Source organism: Apodemus sylvaticus, chromosome 2, assembly GCF_947179515.1.
Source record: "Apodemus sylvaticus chromosome 2, mApoSyl1.1, whole genome shotgun sequence".
Taxonomy (NCBI): domain Eukaryota; kingdom Metazoa; phylum Chordata; class Mammalia; order Rodentia; family Muridae; genus Apodemus; species Apodemus sylvaticus.
Window position 1 is genome coordinate 185,757,504 of NC_067473.1, and position 18,441 is coordinate 185,775,944.

The window sequence follows — 18,441 nt, forward strand, 5'->3', positions numbered from 1 at the left end:
GAGGAGACATGCATGGCACATGTCCAGGAGAAGCAGCACATCTTTGGGGGTACACTTCTGGAGAGGTAGGCAGGCCAGCAATTGAAAACACAGAGTACGGGTTGCCCCTCCCCCAGTGATTGTCAAAGCCAAGCGGAATAACCACAGTCTAAATCTCACTCATTCATAAGCTGGACAGGGATAAGTTTAAATTGGTTCAAGCTTGATGACACCAGTGAGTTTTTTGGGCTTGCTTCTAGAGCACAGGTGGGGGTTCCTGCAGGAGACTTGCAGCACTACAGAGTCCCATCAAGGATCGCAACCTCGAGGGAGGTGCATCATAGATTCCTGCTCCCCTTGGCCTCTCCCAAGATCTCAGGCCGCTCTACCACCATATTGTTCTGCTAGTTACCATGCCCACTGGGCAAAGACCTAGGGTGGCACCAAGGACCCCAGGAAAGGCAGTGTACAGCAAAGGCTGTGTATGTAGTTTTGCTTATTCCTGTAAGAGCCCAAATCTGTTTTCACAAACTGCCCTTTCTTAACTACAGAGGCAGTCCAGGGTTGTTTTGAGTCAGAAACCCATCCATGGAGAGTAGCTCATTCCTTCCCCACTATGGTCAGACTCTGCTTCACCAACCTCTGCTGCCTCTCATGCCTCCAGCCATGTCTCAGCCCTCACATGGGTGGGGCTAAGGACTTTGTTCTGAAGCCTCCAACAGGTTTTTACATTCTTCAGCACTTTTCTTCACACCGGGTAATGCCAAACTTACTTCTTGTCATGCTTCCCTTGGGCACTGAAAGAAAGAGGATCCTACCATGCAGAGCCTCACTGGGTCTCCGCGTAGTGTACCCAAACATACAAGCTGTTATTTAAAATAAGGTTTGGTTTGGTAGCAAGTTAAGAAAACTGAGTCAAAACATCCATCCATTTTGTTAAGTTTGAAGTTAAGTTAGCTCAGAGTGTGAGCAATGCAGAACTAGTATTTCCTGTAGACAAGTACTTTTTTCTGAGGCTCCTGCTATCTATTCTGCTAGTTAACGATACTAATTTGTTGTTATAAGATAGATTGATGGGTGGATGATTGATAGGTAGATAAATGAGGGGGGGGAGGGAGGGAGAGAGAGAGGGAGGGAAAGGGAGAATTCCAGGCATCAAACTAATTTTCACAAGTTTCTTGCCGAATGTCTGGAAACACAATAGACATTATGACCATGGCTGTCAAAGACTTAGCCACTAGGAACAGGGTTGAGATGTAGGAGTAACAGGTCATTACCACTCAAGTGTTGATGAAGACCTGTGCTTGCCATTCGTTGTGTTAGAGAGACTGTGAGTTAAGTACTATTTTTCAATATAGTACCTCCAGAAATTATCTTATTTCCTTATTTTCTGTGGAAAAGAAATAATTTCATTGCTAAATTATAGAAAGAGTAAAACATTCTATCTAGCCCATATAAAAGATACACAGTCCAGGTATTTTATTTATAAGCTGGTTGGGTTTGGAGCTGTTCTTACTTATTTCCCAGCCGTAGCATTTCTTTTTTTCTCCTGGCCACATGCTCATGATCCATCTCCTCTCATGGTGGCTCCCTCCACCTCTGTGTCCTTTCTACCTCTCTCCTCTCTCTCTAAAGGAAACTCCATCACTCTCTCCTTAAGTCCCGCCTTTCTCCATCCATTGCCCAATCACAGGCTCTAGCCTTTTATTGGCCAATTAAATTGGGGAGCAAGGTTTATATAGCATCACTTGGTGCATGTGAGGATCTACTCATGGGGCAACCAGATCTTGAAAGCCAGTATTTAGGACTAGAAGACAAGCAGTATCAGACCAACCCACTACACGAAGACACTTGATAATGTCTTAGTCTGTCTGGATTATTGTGGTGTTATTTTTTTCTATCATGTATGTCTCTTTTTCTTTAAAAATGAAAAGGAAAAGTATTGGCCAAAAATTAACAACAGAAAAATGCCATTGTAACTAATACTGTCTTGGAAACACCATGAGAACATCCTTTTCTGAGGGACATGGTGTCTCTATCTCCTTCAAAGACAGAACTGACCTCCCCGCCAGTCTGCTTGCTGCTGAGTCATAACCCACAGTGGTTGCTACCTCTGGGAGCAACTTCCAAAGGAGAGAGAAAGGGGATAGGTCATCTCCTGTCACCATATTGTTTCTGAATGAAGTCCATTGTTTGTGGGTATATCATAAGTCTGGCTTTGCCTTTGACTAAAATTTTGCTATTTCTTAAGAGGGAATTCTAATCAGATAGTCACAGGGGCAATTCTGCTAGCATTCATCAGCTTTGGGGTGCTATGGTACCTTTTGAAGAGTCTCTCTCTCTCTCTCTCTCTCTCTCTCTCTCTCTCTCTCTCTCTCTCTCTCTCTCTCTGTGTGTGTGTGTGTGTGTGTGTGTCTGTCTGTCTGTCTGTATTTCCCTCCCTCCCCTTCTCCCTCTCTCTGTTTATGGGAATCTTTGTGCTAGTGACTCCTGGTGTTCTCCCCTCATTGCCAGTTGGTCAAGCCGTGATTCTGTGGACGTCCATCACCCTCTACCATGCACCCCAAGCTCAGAGCCCACATTGCCTTGCCCCCTGTAAACTCATTTTAATTTTTTCTTTATATTTATGGGTATGTCTGTGTGAGTTTATTCTACCACATGCATGAAGGTTCCCCTGGAGATTGAGATCCTCCTGGAAGTGGAGCTGCAGGTGGTGAGCCACCAGCATGAATGTAGGAACTACACCCAGGTCCTTTCTTAAAGAAGCAGCTTCTTACAAGCACAGAGTTGTCTGCCTAGCACCTAAAACTAATTTTTATTATAACATCTATTTCTCAGTGTATAAAATTCACCTAAGGTGAGATGCTGCAGCCCATTTGCACACACACACACACACACACATTGTCAAAGAGGAAGGATATCAAAAATCAGGAGGCATTGCAAATTACCACCACATACTATGGGAATTTCTTACAGGTTACCATGGTTACTGTAGAAATATTTCTAGTTTTTTTATCCTCTTGGCTACTTCTAAAACTGATCCTTTGAAGTCATGCTGGGGGTGGCATGGTCATTCTTATTAAAACAGAGCCATAGCGATTATTGGGCATCTTAGCGAATGTTTCCACTTGGCCCCAACAGTAATCTGCAATTTTCTGAAATTTTCTGTAGCTGATGCCCAGGTTTCATAACCTGTTCCAGAAGCTCTGCAGTGTTTGATAGAAAAGTTATGTCTCACTGGGTGTTTCCAGGTGTCTGTGTTTCCAGACACCAGAGGTGGGGGGGTGCGTTTCCAGAAGCGCCCCCCCCACCTCTGTAATTTTGGGTATTTTGTGTGTAATGGTGACATAGTTTTCCTCATTGAAGGCTCACCACAGAGCTCCTTGGGATAAAGAGCTTGGTGGACATGGTTTTCCACAGAATGCACTGTGTTGAATCCCAACAGACATCTGTTCTTTACTTAAGGCTGACACTCCTCAGGGAGTCTCTCCTTTTTCTTCCTTTTCTATGTTCTTGCTATTTTGAACCTGTTACCTAAGCTGGGGCTACAGCTCAGAAGCAGAATGCTTGCCTAGCATGTCTAAGGACCAGACAGACAGGCTGTCTTAGCATTGCCTCTGCTGTATTCAGCACCTGCTCTAAGTGTAAAATGCCAAACTGAGACACAGGTAGCCAAGAGGAGCCGACCTAAGCCTGGGACAGCAGAGCCTGGAAAGGGTGGCCGAAGCCCCAGCTGTGTGAGAGGGCGATTTGCTCACTGCTATCTTTTCCTTCTACCTTACTGCTTGATCTTAATGGCTCCCACCAACTGTAACACTGAAGTTCACACATAGAGCTTTCTACGTGGTTTTCCTGATGTTGTCTTCAGATGGAGGCTTTTTCTTGAGCTCTGTGTTTGAAATGAAATACTTTGGAATAGGTCTTTCTTTGAGCAGTGGGCCAACTCTTGTTCCGCTCACAGTGTAGCTCAGGCTGCCTTGGAACACATTCTGTGGCACCAAGCTGCCCTCCAGATCCCGAAGAGCTCGCATAAGAGGCCAGGCATGCTGTAGCATAGGCTTGCACCCTGGCTCTGTACTCCTTGAAGCAGTGCTGATTGTTGACACCTTTGGAGCACAGGAAGCTTGTTTCCGGGGAGGTTGCATTCCTTTGTAGCTCCTGCCCGATGTGGTGTGTGCGGGGGTGAAATCAGAGTCAAAGCAGTGTGTGGGTCTGTATAATTTAGTTCAGCATTAGTTAGATTAAGCATACACAGCCACTCAGGGTCCTGGTTCTTTGCTTGCAAGTGTTAGAAGGTGGGGTAGCCCTACTCTAGGTAATGGGAATTTACTGAAAAGCAGTAGAGTTGATGGACATCTGTACACCAGACTTGTTAAGAGGAAATGAAGTAAGATGTCTTGGAAACTACAGACAGCAGCACTAATGATTGCCTCAGAATGACAAATAAGAAAGAAAAAAATGGCTACCCTGCTACCACCACCACCACCACCATCCCGATTCTCCATAGTCTGTAACCCATTTGGATCAATTGGGAAAGACAGACTCCTTCCATAGAAGAAGAAAGAATTCCCAAACTGAAATTTAAGTTGCCACTAGAAAGGGGACATCAAGCCTAGTGGCAGAGAAATGTGTTCAACACACTACTGTGCCTCTGGTGTGTGTGACTCCCAGAGAACCTGTTCCTGGAATGTTGTTGAGTTTGTTTCCAAGAGCATGCTGAGGAGAGAGTTGTTTAATCCTACTTTGGATGGGAAAAACAAAAATTTCAATAAAGGTGAAAATCTCACTCAAGATCTTACAGGACTGAGATGGGGGAGGGGGCATTCCCAAAAGACTCTGCAGGCCCTGGGCTGTATGTTCAGACAGTCATGACAGTGGCTCAGTGACTCTTAAAGCCTAAAATATCTGCTGTCTGAACCTCCAGAAACATTTATCATATGCTGATAGACAAAGTAATCCCACCTTCACCCACAGACTTGAGCCTTCAAGCTCAAGTGAATCAAACTGCAATCCTGGAGAAACTAGATCCACAGGATATATTGTCTATTTCTAACTAGGTGCACCTTCTTTATCTACCAACATTCAGTATTGCTGTCAGGTCATAAATCCATGCGTGAATTAATCCATTGATAAGGTTAAAGCTCTTGTGATATACTTGCTTCCCCAAAGCACTACGTCAGACATCAGAACCAACCCTTGCCACATGAGCATTGAGTCAGGACCAAACTTCCCACACGAGCACTGTAACAAGACAGCTTTCCCACATGTGAGCATCCGCATCAGGACCAACCCTCCCCGATGTGGGCATGGTAACAGGACCAACCCTCCCACATGTGAGCATCCCCATCAGGACCAACCCTCCCACATGCGGGCATGGTAACAGGATCAGTCTCCTCCACAAGAGCATCACACAAGGATGGGCCCTACCACATGTGAGCATTGCATCAGGGCCAAGGCATACATTTGCTGTGTGAGGGGCACTTCATCCAAACCACAACAAGCACCTAGCCATCTGGTCTTATAAATGCCAGCCCAAGCAGAGCCTAGACAAAGCTTCCCCAGTGCCATACCCACCGAGGCAGGGAATAAACTGTGAAACCATAGAAGTAAACGTACCAGAAGCCCTGTTTCCTCAGAGAACTTACATAAAAATTGACAGAAAGCAAAATGTTACTGTGAGTTGACCTTGGAAAGGTCAGGACTGTGAGTGAATGTTGGGAGGGAGGAGCGAGAGTTTCCGAATGAACAGAGCTAACATGCAGGAGGAGCTGTGAGCAGAGAATGGTCGAGTCCAGGGCATCCCAGACCCAAGGAAAGCCAAGCACACAGAGATCCTGGGGTGAGCCTTAAAGAAGTCCAGGCAGACACAGGACAGCGAAGAAGTCGAGCAGGGGATAAAGAGCATTGAGTGGCAGCAGGACAGAAAAAGGAGAAAATGACTTTGGAGGTTTGAATAGTTTATCAAATACTGTAAATGTGTCAAATAAAGTATGGATAAAAAAATTGAGCAACCTTTAATTAATATAATACTGAGTCTGTGTTGAAGGAACTCACATATCATTTTAATCCCTAGAAAGGATGGATAGATTTATGAGTGCAGGGGTTATTTTTAATTAAAATGCACGTATCCATGTTTAAGATGTAAGATACAATCATCCCCTGGAGTTTTATGGCTAAGATCAAGTATCAGGCCTGAAAGGAGGGCTGGAGGACACGTGGGGAAGCTCCTACAGAGAAGGAACAACGGAAACATTATGTCTCTTCCAAAGTGATATATCAGCATAGTCGCATGTTGATGAAGGCAAGCTGTAGATAAGAAACCCAGAAGAGTGAAGGTTACAGTGACATCAGAAGCACTGTGGACACAAGTCACATCCTTTGAAGATTCTCTCAGAGCACACAAATGAGTGACCTTTGCTCGCTCTCTCAGATCTTTATTAACACCTACTGTTATGGGTCTCCTGTCGTATGTTGGGTTTGGGCATTGGCAAACTGACGGTGGCCCCAAACTGGCATTTCATCTGGGAATTACATCCATAAATTTCTTTAATATTCATAAAGTCCGCTTCATTTATAACCATGGCACTACCTTGCCCACTTAATTATTCCACAATGTTCTGGTAAAATATTTCCATGGGCTCCCTCCCACTTTGTTACAGTTTGTAGAAGCAGTTCTGTCTGCAAACCAAATACTTTTATTTTTACTAAGTAAATTTGCTCATTTCCTATGCATGCCATGGTTGCCTATAAAATACATGCTGTTTTTTGAATACTTCAAAACGTTTTGTAGAGTATGTCTGTTCTCAAGTAATTTTGGTAGTTAGTCATCCTTTGTCATTTGTAGCTATAGTTTTGACACCTTACTTGATAAATATCTTTCAAATGTGCTTCTTTTATTACTAAAGGTTAGCTTGAGGTATGTGTTGTTTAGAAGTACATGTTCAGAATAATTGGGCATTATAATGACCCTAAATATTCACTGTACTCCCTACTTCTTGCCTCTGAGGGGCACAGATTTAAGAACGCTGCCTTTCAGGGATGGATTTGTTTATTTATTCTGAGCTGTGTTAAGGTGTTTGTTGTGTTTCTTTAGCCTCTCCCCTAGCGTTAACGTTTGATCTTGACCACCAAAGTCCTTTGTAGTCACTTACGAGTGCTTAGAGATATTTTCTGATCAGTTTTTTCATAAATGTTTTCATATACCTTAAAAATATTCATTGATTTTATGTGGTGTGTGTGTGTGTGTGTGTGTGTGTGTGTGTGTGACTTACAGTGTCCACAGAGACCAAAAGAGGGCATTGGATTCCCCTGGAACTGTAATAAGTGGATGTTGTGACCCACTATGTGGATGATGGGAAGAGAATTCTGGTCCTCTGGAAGGGCAGCAAAAATTGTTGAGCAATCATACCAAGCCCTTCATATCATCATGCATTTGGGAGCAGATAGTCTTCTGCTGTATTATTCATTCATTTTGCAGAACTTAATGAGTCCTTTAGAAAGATCACTTCCTACCACTGTTATTTCCACTGTATGGAAATATGAGGCCAGACTTTGCTGGTTCTCAGACAAGGACTCCCTTCTGTTTTGCTTTGACTTTTGAGATAGGGTTTCACTCTGTAGCCTGAGCTGGCCTTGGATTTAACTAATCCCCCTGCTTCAGTCTCCCAGGTGCTAGGATTACAGGTGCCTTCCACTGAAAACAGCCACAAAGCTGGGCACTGAGGTTGTACAGCCTTTGTGAAGTGTCTTAAATTAACAACTATGGCAGGTCATGGCGTTGTCTATTCAGGAAGCCTCGGAGTGATCTTGAAACAGTGATACAGAGTAAGTCCTGCAAGCACAGAAGTGCCAGCCAGCTGCCAGTGGCTCTGGCATGTCTCTGGTCTGTCACCCTGGCATTTCTGGGATGTAGCCAGTCTGACACCTTGCCACTTGTAATTTCATTTCCTCCTAGCAGGATAGATGCAGAAACTGTTCTTACCACTCTTGGAAGCCACACCCTTCCCCTGAGCAAGCCCCAAAAGTGTCTCCTCCTCAGTTCAGGACTCTTGGAAGAGTGAACACTATACTGGTACCTTCCAGACTAAACTTTGAACTGCAGGGTTTTAGTCGCCCTGCCTTTCATCCTACATTTAAAGAAAGGGCTGTGGCAAGCACTCTCCCAGTGAGCAGCCAGGCGTGGTAGCAGCTTTCCTCTCCAGACATTATCCTTGCCTTTTCCCATTTCTTTTATACCTAACCCAACTGAGCTGGATGAGGACCTTGCTTTACCTAAGCCTCTTTCTACCACCCAAAGAGTACATATTTATAAGGCTTGAATTCTGAAATATGCCCTCTGCAAATACACTTTTGTGCTTCCTTTTAAGAAATAAAGAGCTATGAAATGGGAACTTGTAGATAGTACCCCCAGCTGCTCAGGGGATGTAAGATCAGACTGGCATCTTGCCATGTGTACCATGAACAGGGTTTACCTGTAGATGGCCCTGTTCTGTGCATTGGCATTTCTCAAGGACTTTATATAAGGAATATATATAAGGAATATGGGCATCAAGACCATCTCTAGTCTGCATCTAAGCACTGTGACAGCTGTAGTAAAGACAGGTCATGGAGAGAAGTGACTGTAATGGAGTTCTGTGAGGCAGGGTCTGCAGGTGACTTGCCACCTGCCCTTGGAAGGTTGACCCACCCCTTCCAGTCCCTGCCTGATGTCATTTACATTAAGACAGAAGGAAAGAGTTTTTCTTTCTTTGCTCTGTCACTTGGATTAACAGGGTCCTTGGAGAATGAACTTGTACGCACAGATGCACTCTGGTGACCTGAGGCCAAGCCCACTTCACACTCACTCCCTGAGTGTGCACTTAAGTTGTCAGAAAGGGTATTCCTGCCCCTTACTAATCCTGTCTCCCAGTACCACCATAATAGAGTATTGGGTTATATGAGAAAGTTTAAGTAACTTAGCCAATGAATATTAATAATTAACTTATATAGCCTAATATGTATAATTAGCCTATAAATATTAAAAGGGAGGTAGTAAGTCCTGTCAGCAGAGAATACCCTAATGGGGAACAGGCTGAGTTTGTTTGCTTTGTTCTTAGGAATAGTTTTTTTAACTTGTTTGGGATGAATAGAAATCAGATCAATAGATCAGAGATACTTAGTTGAGAAGAAAATGATTAAAATAGGAACAGCCACACATGAGAGCTTCTATTCTAGGCTTATCATGGGTTCATAAACTCTGTGCCCCCCAAACTGCCAATTCCTCTTTGTAATGTAATGTTCAACAGACATTAGAAAAGTAAAACACATTTCTTCCTTGGTGTCTCTCCCCAATCTCTCTCTCCCCCTCACTTTCCCCCTCCCTCTCCCCTCTCCCTTTCTCCTCTCCTCTCTCCCCTCTCCCCTCCCTCTCTCCTCTCTCTCCCCCCACCCCCTCTTCCCCTCCCTCTCTTCCCCTCTCTCCCCCCACCCCCTCTTCCCCTCCTTCTCTCCCCCTCTTCCTTTGCCCCTCCCTCTCTCTTCCTGGAAACTCAGTGTGATCCAGGCTGGCCTTGGGGATCTGCATCCTTTAGCCTGTCAAGTCCTAACACTACAAGCATGTGATACCACAACCCAGCTCCCTCTGTAGACTCCTAAATTATTATCAGAAATTATGTTCTAAGGATTGCTCTTCAACCCCTAAGTTATAATTTCCAACTCAGCAACTCAGGATCCATTTAACATGTTGATCCTGTTCTCACATTCTTGTTCATGATCTAAAAGCTGAGTTTTCAAGGCTGGTGAGACAGCTCAGATTCTACAGTCACCTGCTGCTCTGTTGTGAGCACCCTCATCAGGTGGCTCACAGATGCATTTAACTACACACACACACACACATATACTCAAACGGATCCATGATTAAAATCTTTTTTAAGAATAAACTAAATCAGCAGCAGTGTAAGGACATCCAGAAGTCTGAAGTCCAGATGAGCACAAGGGCTGAGTAGGGTCTGACAGCTTGGAGCCACTGGGGCTAGGTACTCTCTGGCCAGGGTGCTTGAGTCTAGGTACTCCCTCTGGCCTGGGTGCTCTCTCTTGCCAGGGTGCTTGGGTCTGGGTGCTCTCTCTGGCCAGGGTGCTTGGTCTAGGTGTTCTCTATAGACAGGGTCCTTGAGACTTGATGCCCTTGTTTGGCACCCTGTCTACGTACCCACTGTATTCACAACATCTAACTACCTCATTCATGCAGCACTTCCAGTTCAATCTCCAACAGGTACATTTTGAAACAGTGATCAAAACACAGGAAACATAAATGGCAAAGAACAGATGCCTGTCTCCTGTAAGGCTGTATCTGGGAGCTCCATCTCAGTGTCTTTTCTTTACCTTCTGCCCACTAACCCCAGAAACCATGTGGGTGAGTGGTTTTTGTCAACTTGACACAGCTGGAGTTATCTGGGGAAAGAAGCCTGAGTTGAGAAGGTGCCTCCATTAGATTTGCTGTAGGCAAGTCTTTAGGGGCGTTTTCTTTATTCTCTATTGTAGGAAGGCCCAGCTCACTATGGAGGGGGTTGCCAGTGGGCAGGCGGGCCTGGGTTGTATAAGAAAGCAGGCTGAGCAAGCCAGTAAACAGCATCCTACATGCCCTCTGCTTCAGCTCTGACTCACCTTCATGGTAGAGTGCAGTCATAAGCCATAGCAGGACCTTCTCTCCAAAGGTCGCCTTTGGCCATGGTGTTTATCACGGCCTAGAAAGCACAGTAGAACCAACAGTGACCTGAGGGTGTGTACACACACCGTCCCCAGATCTCCACTGTTGGTGAAAGGGATGGCAGCTGCTGCCAAGCACGCATCACCATAAACCCTGTCTGAGCAGGTTCTAGCCGCTTTTTTTTTCTACTTTTTTAGTATCTTCTGTGTTAAGCGTGGAGGGAAAGCAAAACCACCTTCATTTGTATTGGAATGGGAGGGACTTACTGCTTCCTCTGTTCCCAGACCCAGCTGGGAGGTGGCAGTGATTTCTGAGAAGGGACAACAGGGAAGGTGCTGCCTCCCTCCATTCCCTTGAGGGCTGAATACCATTGAATGCCTTTGGTGTGCTTTCAGGGATCCTTTCGTGTGTTAGTTTCTGAAACTTACTGAGTCTGTTTAAAGTGTGCCAGGCACTGGGTATAGTTTACAGAGATCAGATTTCCATGATCACATACATATCCAGTATAAAATCCATGAAGATGGAGACGGTTTCAAAGGAAAAAATATATATTCACAGTAAGTTCCATTCAGTTAACCGGTGCTTTCATGAAATGGCACGGGTTCAATTTTGGGTACTAAGTCATGAGAATCCCTAACCAAGTATGTGCCCCAGCACACACTGGTCTTGGGCAGAACAGTCACTTTACCAGTTGGAAATGCAGAAGTGAGTGAGCAGAGGTCACCCAGGCTTAGATGGCTGTGCACTGTGAGGTGTTCTTAGTATCACACGGTGTCAGTCAGGTGAAAGCCTTTGTTTCATTAGGAATGGGAGGGAGCTTTATACTTTCTCTGTATAGCTGCTGACATTTCCAGGTTGTTAAAGGATCTTTTTTTCCTGGTATATTCAATACGCTGAATACCATTGAATGCCTTTGGTGTGCTTTCAGGGATCCTTTCGTGTGTTAGTTTCTGAAACTTACTGAGTCTCTGTGGAAGGACGGAGATTGCATTGTCTGATGGCTGACTCTGCCAGGTTTTTGGCACCGTGACAGGCTCTTGCACTCGGGTGCAACATAAAGAACCCCTGTTTATTTATAGCAAAATAGATCCTGTGCCAAGGCCCCCAGTCATAACTGAAGCTCTTATCTGAGAAGGCCATGCATGCTGAGGTTGGAGGAGAGGCTTGGGTACCACACACACCTGGTGTGAAGTCTGCCCGCTCTTCCACTTGGGCAAGTCATAACCTTGCAAAGCCCAATTGCCCCCCACACACAAAGTTGCCAGGAGAATAAAATCACGGCTTCGGGGCAGGCTCACAAGACAGAGGCACCCTAGGAAGCAGTGTCCTGCTCCTCAGACACGCAGGAAAGCCATGTAGCCTCTCAGACAGTCTGGAAATCAGTGTCCAGCCTCAAGGGATCAGTTCCTCAAAACCCCAAGTGATAGTGTCCAGATTATCAAGCCAGAGACACTCTGGAAAGCAGTAGTTAGTTAGCTTTCTGCCTCTGTGAACTCTAAATCCAGGGTCTGGTTTTCTGGTTGTGTTAAAGTTGCCACTGGCAGACCTGGGGCTGCTGTGTCCAGGCCTCTCCTCAGGAGGTATGCTCCTGACAGCACAGGAAGTCCCTGCCGACTCCATGTCTGCTGCAGGGTGCTGTGTCCTGGCCGAGCTCTGCTACTGAGCCTGTGGAGCTGAGCAGGGTCATGTGCTAAGGTGCGTGCATGCACAGCAGTGTGTATCGTTGCTTTAGTGAAGAACAGAAGTGAATGCTTGCGCTCCCCGTGGGTTCTGTGGTAGTTTGAGATGAGAGGGCAGACGGCCTGAGAACAGAGAAGCTCTTACCATAAGACATGTTAACACACAGCAGCAGCCCTTAGTTGTGGCTCATGCACTTCAGACTCCGTACCCGCTTCTCATTTACCCTCGACAAGCATCTGTGGTCCATCTGGAGCATGGGAAAGTCACACGACGTCTTTTTGTGGTGACTTCTGGGATGCATTGGAGACATACTCTGAGCAGGCGGTCATCATGGACTGTGAATGTTCTGATGAAGAGGCCAGACCCACAAGCTCTCAAGTTCAAGGTTAAGGCAGCTGGCATCGCCTCAGGTCAAACCGCTGCCCAGAGTGTTGAGTCCTTCAAGTCTGATTATTCTAAACATTTATCTTATGTAACACTAATTTCCCTAAAGTTGATCCAAAACATCTCTGTCAACATGGTTATGATGCCACAGATGTATTCTCAGAGAGGGACTCTGTGTCTGACCTTTAGCTTTTTATACAGTGTGGATTCTCACATCAGACTTATTTATCTAAAAATAGAAAAGTCCTTTTAATAGAAAAACTCCTTACAGAAGGCATGTGCATAATAGTGTAATACCAGAGATCCTCTGGTAAAGCAACCAGACAGGTTACTGTGCTTGTGCTTCAGCTGTACTGAATAGGCACAATGTGATGAGACGGGGCACAGGAAAAATGGTAGTACTCATCCCAAGCACTGCAGTGCAAACCGCCACAGAAGAATCTGATGGATGGATCAGAAAAAGTCCAGGATCTTAGGAGCGAGTGCATGCGTGTGTGTGTGTGTGTGTGTGTGTGTGTGTGTGTGTGTGTGTACATTTGTGTGTGCATGTATGCATGTTTGTGTGCCTGTGTGCATATATGCATGTTTGTGTGCCTGTGTGCATGTGTTCATGTTTGTGTGTGTGAGTATGTGTGTTTGAGTGAATATGCATGCATGCATGTATGTATGTGCACGCACGTGCATGCTGCATCTTGAAGTTGGTGGTTCTAAGTCAGGACAGGGTGTTGTATTGTCATCCAGAGCTTTCCAGTGTCCCTATGGGCATAAAGCAGGTAGTTTAGGAATGAGCATCTGCAGAACATATCTTATCAGAAACAGACATGGAAGACTCTCCTTGATACACAACAGCCAGATTCCAACGCATTGAAATATCCCTTTAAGAACTCTCCACACTGATGTGGGAAAGTTAGACTGAGCAGTTCGGTCTCACCATTAAAGCTCCAAAACTATACAAGTACTGGAGCAATCGACCGCTGATCTCCATGTACTTGCAATTTGTTTGATTATGGTCTAGACAAACTTTTAGAAGAAATAATATGGTAGGATATATTTCAAGTTTTGTTTTATATATCCATGATTATAAAGTTTAAAAAGTCAGGGAACTATTACCTGGACTGGTTCATTTTTAGTCCACTTGACACAAGCTAGGCATTTGGGAAGGAGGACTCTCAACTGATAAAATGTTCCCACCAGACTGGCCTGTGGGCAAACCCTTGGGGCATTTTCTTGTTTTATGACTGTGGAAGGGCCCAGCCTACTTGGTGCTGCGACCTACAGGTGATCCTGGATAGCAAGCCATGACGCTTAGCAAACCATGAGGAACGAACGGGCCAGTAAGCAGGTCTTCTCGGGCCTCTGCTCTGGGTCCTGCTTCCAGGTTCCTGCCCTGACTTTCCTGATGATGGACTATTATCTGTAATTAGAAAATGAAATCAAAAAAAAAAAAATGAAATCAACCCTTACATCCCCAAGTGGCCTTTGGTCCTGATAAGCACCATAGCAATAAAAATCCTGACTAAGATCCTGCTCAATCTTTTCACGATTGGTAGAGGTTTCAGAAAAAAAAAATCTTTAAAATAACTACTACACCTACATCACCTAGCTATATTACATGCAGGGACACCCCTGAAGGACTCTGTGTCCCCTACAGAAACATTTGCAATTCCCTGTTTATTTCCCCCTCTCTTCATAGTAATAACAGAGAAATAGACTCAGCCTAGACATCTGTTGACATATGGATAATGAAGAAATGTAGTGTGTATGGGCAATAGAATTTTATTCAGCCATAAAGAAAAGTGAAGCTTGCAGGATGAACGAGTTGGTCTGGAAGTTGTTATAGGAAGCAGAGTACCTCAGACTGAAGAAGAAAAGCTCTGCATCTTCTGTCATGCACTCATCTTCACAGTTAATGTTCAAATCTGTCTGTGTGGCTGGGATGGTGGGGTAGGCTGTCAAGCCAGAGCAGGAACCACTAGAGGAGGATGAAGTTGCAAGGAAGGGAGGCAGGCAATGAAACTCATGCAGCATGACCGTAGGGGCAGCCAAGGGTAAAAAGTCACAGGAGGAGCAACAGATTACCTTTGAAAACTCCATAGTGGAGCTGGTGAATCTGTACGCTACTACCAAAGAAATAAAAATGCAGTGGCACCTTTAGAACTGCGCATTTCACATACTCAACAGAGAGCCTCTTGGTAAAACAGGATACTTTACTGCACAAACCTGCACAGGTCACAGGGCGAGAAGCTGTCATGACACAGAGACTCCCATAGGTCACAGGGCGAGAAGCTGTCATGACACAGGGGCTCCCATAGGTCACAGGGCGAGAAGCTGTCATGACACAGGGGCTCCCATGGGTCACACAGTGAGAAGCTGTCATGACACAGGGGCTCCCATAGGACACATGGTGAGAAGCTGTCATGACACAGGGACTCCCATAGGACACACGGTGAGAAGCTGTCATGACACAGGGGCTCCCATAGGACACACAGTGAGAAGCTGTCATGACACAGAGGCTCCAGTAGGATACACGGTGAGAAGCTGTCATGACACAGAGGCTCCCATAGGTCACACAGTGAGAAGCTGTCATGACACAGGGACTCCCATAGGTCACAGGATGAGAAGCTGTCATGACACAGGGGCTCCCATAGGACACACGGTGAGAAGCTGTCATGACACTGAGGTTCCCATAGGTCACACGGTGAGAAGCTGTCATGACACAGGAGCTCCCATAGGACAAACGGTGAGAAGCTGTCATGACACGGACTCCCATAGGACACACGGTGAGAAGCTGTCATGACACAGAGGCTCCAGTAGGATACACGGTGAGAAGCTGTCATGACACAGGAGCTCCAGTAGGATACACGGTGAGAAGCTGTCATGACACAGGGGCTCCCATAGGTCACACAGTGAGAAGCTATCATGACACAGGGGCTCCCATAGGTCACAGGATGAGAAGCTGTCATGGCACAGAGGCTCCCATAGGACACACGGTGAGAAGCTGTCATGACACAGAGGCTCCCATAGGTCACACGGTGAGAAGCTGTCATGACACAGGAGCTCCCATAGGACAAACGGTGAGAAGCTGTCATGACACGGACTCCCATAGGACACACGGTGAGAAGCTGTCATGACACAGAGGCTCCAGTAGGATACACGGTGAGAAGCTGTCATGACACAGGAGCTCCAGTAGGATACACGGTGAGAAGCTGTCATGACACAGGGGCTCCCATAGGTCACACAGTGAGAAGCTGTCATGACACAGGGGCTCCCATAGGTCACACAGTGAGAAGCTGTCATGGCACAGAGGCTCCCATAGGACACACGGTGAGAAGCTGTCATGACACAGAGGTTCCCATAGGTCACACAGTGAGAAGCTGTCATGACACAGGAGCTCCCATAGGACACACGGTGAGAAGCTGTCATGACACAGGGACTCCCATAGGACACATGGTGAGAAGCTGTCATGACACAGGGGCTCCCATAGGACACACGGTGAGAAGCTGTCATGACACAGGGGCTCCAGTAGGATACACGGTGAGAACCTGTCATGACACAGAGGCTCCCATAGGTCACACAGTGAGAAGCCGCCATGCCTTACCTGAGCTGTCTAAGGCACTTAATCAATTTACAATAGACTTAAAACAAAAGAGACACATTCTCATTTACTACTGGCAACATCAACCTTACTTTTGTCATTATAGACCTAATTTAAAATCTCTCAGCAGGGGGAATAGATCTCACAGCATTATCAAATTTTCAACATTATCAAATATTTTTTGAAGATTGACTTTATTGTTACTTATGTTTGTGTCTATGTGGTAGAGGCAAATGTGTGGGGTACATTTAGAATCCAGGGAGGGCATCAGGTCTCTGGAACAAGAGTTAATAAGCCTATATATGTGGGTACAGGGGACTGAACTGTAGTCCTCTGCAAAAGCAGCACCACTCTTAACCCTAAATGACAAGCTGCCCCTCCAGCCCCTCCCCCAGTTATTTTATGTAGTCCTCTCCTCCCCCAGCTCTGTGCTCAATTGAAGTGTGATATCATTGGTGTGGTATCCATAGGATCTTTGAGGGTATTTATTTGGTCTATTCAAGAACCAGCATGTTTGTTCTCATATTTTCTAAAAACCACTCTGATATTCTACATACAACTTCTCCAGTAACTGCAGACCACAGTCAGCCGTGAGAGTGCAGTGTCACCGTCAGCCTGGATAACAAACAGGGGGCCAACCTTGATTATACAGGTAGACTGTTGGAAGTCCCACTGGGCTTCATGTCCTTTCTCCCAGAAAGCTCCTAGTGTTTTATCACTGGCATCATATTGGATTTCTCCCGACTGACTCTCTCTCTCTTCTTTCTAAATAATCAACAGCTTGATCAAGTCACCCGCCAGCGTAGCCTGTCCAGCCTGGAGCTGTTCCTCTCCTGCGCGCAGAAGCAGCTGAGTGCTTTAATAGCTACGGAGCCTGTTGACATTGAATAGAGATACAGCTGATCCGTCCTGGTAATTAAGCCTGCCCACTCGGAAGCCGTTTGTCTCCTGCGCCCAGAAGTAGCTGAGTGCTCTAATGGCCATATTTCCTGGTGGCATTGAATAAAGGGAACGTGATGGGCTGTCTTGCCCTGGCCATTGCGTCAGTCACTAGACTTGTAAGTTAGATGCTGTGACTTAGACAAGTGCTCTTGTTCTCTGTTTAAACCTGGAAAGTGGTTTCCAGTTCCAGGATGAGCCAGAGCAGTTTCCACAAGACCCATCAACGGATCTAACTTATTCTCTGCTGTTTTGTCATGAGTAGCAGTGGAGAAGAGTGTCTGTGGCCCAAAGGCATGGAAAGGTGGTGTGTTACCCAGAGTGCATCAGGTAAGCCTGTCCAGCTTCTGCTGACCCGATGACACTGTATTTGGTAAAGGATTACCTTGTGAGTACCTCAGGGTGATGTGCAGGGAGCAACTACTGTATAACTAGGTATTTACTTGATTCTACGTAGATTACAGAAGCAGATGCTAGCAGATGCAGAAACATTGGCATGGTATGGTCATTGTGCTGACTAACCTGATCTCTTCCCCACACGTGACCCCGTGTGTTTGATTTACCAAAAATGAGCAACACTAGCTGGCCAGGCCTGCAGCAGCTGCCCCATGTAAACTGGAATGTGTGACCCAGGCTTGGTTCCTGCCATTCTTCAAAGGCTCGAGATCATGTTTCATAATCTAACATCTGGAAAAAACATAACTCAGACATCTACGCATCTATTTAATCAAATACCAAACGCAAAGGGTAAATCGGGATGTTTGTGATTCCTGAGCAGTGTGCTCTGGTGTGAAATCATGAATAGGTTGAACCCCTGGGATGTTGTACTCACTTCCTTCAGTGCTTCTGCTTCCTGGGACTTTGTATCTTTCTGGGATTTCTCAGTATAATAAAAGGAACTCCAAAAAGTTGCTTGATTGTCATGATTTCTTTCTCTGTAAGATTCCTTCCTTTTTTTTTTTTTTTTTTTTTTTAATGGTCAGGGCCTTGCTGTGTAGTCCTGCTTCAGAACCAAGTGGATGTTAGCCCAAAAGCTCAGAATAAACAAGTTACAATTCACAAACCACAGGAACCTCAAGAAGGAGAACTGAAGTGGGGGTGCTTGGGTTCCTCTGAGAAAGGGATCAAAATACTCACAGGAGCAATAAAGGAGACAAAGTGTGGAACAGAGACTGAAGGA

The 18,441-nt window shown here is 45.6% G+C and overlaps 1 protein-coding gene across 3 annotated transcripts in view; it reads left to right on the forward strand.

Moving 5' to 3' along the window:
* Window positions 1–18,172, forward strand: part of Ccdc91 (coiled-coil domain containing 91) — a 173,787-nt gene extending 155,615 nt beyond the window's left edge. For all 3 annotated transcript variants that reach the window (XM_052175315.1, XM_052175316.1, XM_052175317.1), the window contains one exon: window positions 17,103–18,172. In XM_052175315.1, coding sequence (XP_052031275.1) covers window positions 17,103–17,213 — 111 coding nt within the window. In that variant the 3' untranslated portion in view covers window positions 17,214–18,172. The remainder of the gene's footprint in view (window positions 1–17,102) is intronic.
* The last annotated feature ends 269 nt before the right edge of the window (window positions 18,173–18,441 follow it).